General features: G+C 38.9%; 1 protein-coding gene across 1 annotated transcript; it reads right to left on the reverse strand.

Annotated features, from left to right (window-relative positions):
- Positions 1–504: 504 nt before the first annotated feature.
- On the reverse strand, positions 505–3,059 carry LOC308496698 (uncharacterized protein C8orf48). The gene has a single exon (XM_081046291.1). It carries the CDS (start codon positions 2,937–2,939, stop codon positions 1,977–1,979), a length of 963 nt encoding a protein of 320 aa, XP_080902417.1. The 5' UTR covers positions 2,940–3,059; the 3' UTR covers positions 505–1,976.
- Between the last annotated feature and the right edge of the window lie 1,053 nt (positions 3,060–4,112).

Below are 4,112 nucleotides of genomic sequence, written 5' to 3' on the forward strand. Positions count from 1 at the left end.
ACTAAAAAACCTCTATATAGCCTTACTTAATTTGAATTATTTCTATGGCACAGATAAATCATTTAGTTTTAGCTTTTTTGTTTTTTGTTTTAAATCAAGGGAATTACTCGAACAGCTTTGTCTGTTAGAAAAATAATTCTGACAACTATATGGAGAATGCACTGAAGAGAGAAACTAGGAGTGGGAGGGCTGAGATGATGAAAGAAGTGGTAATGAGATGGAAATAAGTCATAGTCAGAAGAAAATGAAAAAGAAAGATCTAATGGTTTTACTGAAAAATAGTTAGCTTGGGGGTTGTTTGAAAAAAGGAGGAACAAAAGATGACTCTATGATTTCTAGTTTAGTTGACTAACGGGGTGGATTATGACCTTTAATTGGGGAATTCTAAACGGGAAATTATTCAGAATCTCGATTATGTGAAATGTGAATATATTAAGATGCCAAAGATAAAACATGACATAATGTGGATTTCAAATAAAAAGTTATTATGAAAATGGTAATGATTTGGTTTCCATTTTATTTAGGAATGACTTACTAAGAGGAAATATGCTAAATTTTACAGGAAAAAAAAGTATTTTTATACACAAATGAAGGTCTAAAATCAAAGGATAATACTAGAATGTTACAAAAGCTGTTTTGTGCTGATTTTTACGAACAAATTTCTTTTTGCTGCAATAGTTTAGGTGTTAGACATGTAGAAAAGTGACCATCTGGTACTGTCACTAATTCTAGGATTTATAGTTTTGTAAAAAAATAAATGATTTTTTTCAGAATGCTACCTTACATTTTTACCAATATATGTATTGCAAATTACCACAGTACTCTTCAGGGCATGATATTGTTTCATCAGAATGCAAATTAGAATGAACAAGAGAAGTTTTATGAAATCTTTATGACCTAAATGACTTCTGGATAATTTATTCAAGCATTCTTCCCTTGTTTGTACATTTATCTCCATCTTCCCCTCTCTCTCCCTCCACAGCTAAACTTCAAGAAGTAATCTACATTCATATTCTTCATGTCCTTCCATTACATTTACTCTTCAATCCACTGTGTCTGCCTGCTCAATTTCTTTAAGTGGCTGTTGCTAAGGTCAAAAGAGCCCAACACATGACTAAATCATCTCACTTGAACTTTCTGTTGCATTTGCATGCTTAGACAACCCATCCTTCTTGGAATAGTCTCTTTCTTTGTTCTCTATGACATTACACATTCCTGGTTTCCTGTATTATTTTATGACAATTTCTTCTCCACTTCCTTTGCTGGCTTCTACCTAGCCATTAATTGTGAATTTCTCAGGAGTTAATCATGCCCTTTTCTCTTCTCACCTTACCCTCTTCCAGAAGGTATCACCACATGTATGACTTCAATTTCCAACTATATGCCAAAGATCTGCACCCCCCTCCCAACCGCATTATTTCAAATTTCCAGGTTAGACCTTTTCTCTAGACTGCAAGCACAAATAACCAAATGTTTCTCGATTTCTCAGTGTGGATGTCTCAAATATACTTCAAATTAAGCATGTCAAAATAATCACTTTGAATCACTCCCTTCAAACATGATCCTCTTCCAATGTTTCTATATGTAATTTCTTAATAAAATTATTATTCAAGGGCACCAATCAGAAACACAAACATTTACCTTTTATTAAATCCCCATATCCTTTTCTTCATCGAGACTGCCAATTATTACCTCAAGTATCTCTTACATCTCTGCCCTTCTTTCAATCTGTACTGTCAAAACTCTAGTCCAAACTACCAGGATCTCTCTCCTGGGCTGTTATAAAAACTTTGTAACTATTCCAATTACAACGTTTCCCTCTATAATCTCAAAAATGTATTGGATGGAAAGTTTTTAGTCCTCAAATCTGTGAAGGAAGCATAGTAACATTTTAAGTTAGTTTCCAAAGTGCCTATAGAAATGAGGATACTTATTCAAATACACAAAGAAACATCTATCCACATTACACATTATCATTAATAAACAGCATCCCCTGTTTGGTTAGAATAAGTGGTTTTGGTTAGAATAAGTTGCTTGAGAAGTGATAGCGCAAAAGGCGAATGACAAGCATTATTTCCATTCTTCTGCATCTTCTGCTTTGTATCTGACCTTTCAAAACCAGAGCATCTCATCTGACTTTTCTCATTCAGTCTTTTCCAGATTATTCTGGGGTCATCTGAAAGCCTGGGAAGGCCCTGATGTGTCTCTGCAATAAGGGTAAGGAAGTCTTTAGTATGAAGATACTCATCTATTTTTGTTTGGAGTAGAAGTGACTCTAGTAAAGTCTTCTTTTGTTTTAGGAAGGTAGATTGAGCCAGTTCTGCTCTTTTCCTGTTACAATCAGGACACCGGGAAGAAATGTGTTGCTTAGCCATGGCGACCTGCTTTAATGTTGTCCTCATGTTTTTAAAATAGATTCTGTCCAAAAGCTCATCAGGGACAGTACAGTTTAAGGCATCTGTCTCTGAAGCCTCTGCATCCAATCTAAGCTGCAGTTTTTTATGCCCACTGCTCTTTTTCTTCTTAGAGTTTGCTCTGTGATGGATCAGGTTTATCTTAATGGTGCAAAAAGACTGCAGGGCATTCAATTCTTCATCGGATACCGAAGTAATTTCTGTTTGAAGTTTAGTGTCTGGTTGGTACCGTCCAGAGTTAGTTGTTTTGCCCTTCAGGTAGTTGATCCTTTTCCAACTAAACTCCTTTTCTAATATCCCAGATTTTTTGTCTTGATATTCCAAGCATGTAATCGGCTCTCCGTTCTCAGGTTTGCTCTCAGAGTCCTGGGGCCAGGACTGCAGTCCTTCAGAGGAACTGAATGAACTGGAACTCTGTACCTCATCAGTACAGGACGTGAAGGTCTGGTTAGAAAGGTCTGCCATAGCCCTGGGATCCGTTACCCTCGCTCCTCTTAATCCCGCAGCGTCTAGGTGGATGGCCATCACATTGCATCAGACTCGGTTCCTCATCTGCTTTGCCTTGGTCAAGATGGGCTCAGGAACTAGTCAGGCCTGAGCCCGCCAGTAATACCTTTCTTGGTGCCGGCAGCACAGCCAGCCTCCTCTTCCGGGTGGCGCCTTTGCGTTGCCTTGGCAACGCGGAGCAGTCATGCGCAGTGGGTCACAGCGCAGCGCTCCTCCCCTTCCCAACCCTCCCCAGTGCAGACTCCAACTGCAGTTTACTCCGCGTTTGCCGGTTGTTGTCTCGGTTCGCAGTGCGGGTGCTCTTCTGAGTGCTATTTTAAGTACAAACCCCAACAATCCTTGAGAAAAAAATGGCAAACACCCTTTCCTCCGGGGTCAAATGTATGTGTGTGAGGCCGACAGGTACAGGCGGCTTCTGCCTAATCCAAAAAAGTATGTCCCGCGTCAATGATTCAAATTAAAAAAATAAAATAAAATAAAATAAATCCCTGCTGGCCAGAAAGGGCAAGCAGAAACATGTTTGCCCATCACATAACCAGGAGATCACCTATTTGTAGGCCACATCTCAAGATAAAAAATATTGAAAACAACCCATCCTGTAAAACTCCTACATGACAATCTCCTTACCTATTTCTCCAGCTTTATCTTGCAGAACTTTCTGTGCTCCAGCATTCCAACGACCTTGCAGTTTTCCCCAACCACAGTTCCCAGATCTTTGGTTCAGTCGGTAGCCCTCCAAATGGCATAAAACACCTCTCTTCCCTCTTTATATGATTAATTACTGCTGCTCCTTTAAGTCTCATTTCCTCAGGATGGGCTTCCTATCCACCCCAGCTCCCAAACACTTTTTAACCTTCCTTTCACAGTTTGCAACTACGTGATTGTATGAGTATTTCATGATTATTACTATCAAATCACCCCACTAGATAAGAAAGTCCATAAAAGTAGAAATTCTGTCAGTGTTGCCTGCACTCAGCAGGTACCTGACACAGAGACCACGTTTGCTAAATCTCAAGTGAATGAGTTGAATGACTATGGACCAAGAAATACCTCTGGCAGGGTCAGTTGAATTATGGAATACGTTATTACCAGCTTAAGGAACTTCAATCTTTTCTGTTTCCTAAACCCCCCAAATTCAGCTGTTAATCATGGTACATCCTTTTACAACAAGCTTTTTAAAAAACATAGTAG

The sequence above is a fragment of the Rhinolophus hipposideros genome, assembly GCF_964194185.1.
Source record: "Rhinolophus hipposideros genome assembly, chromosome: 4".
Taxonomy (NCBI): domain Eukaryota; kingdom Metazoa; phylum Chordata; class Mammalia; order Chiroptera; family Rhinolophidae; genus Rhinolophus; species Rhinolophus hipposideros.

Bases quoted from the DNA above. Each gene is read 5' to 3' on its own strand.
- LOC308496698 (XM_081046291.1), bottom strand. From the start codon at position 2,939: ATGGCCATCCACCTAGACGCTGCGGGATTAAGAGGAGCGAGGGTAACG.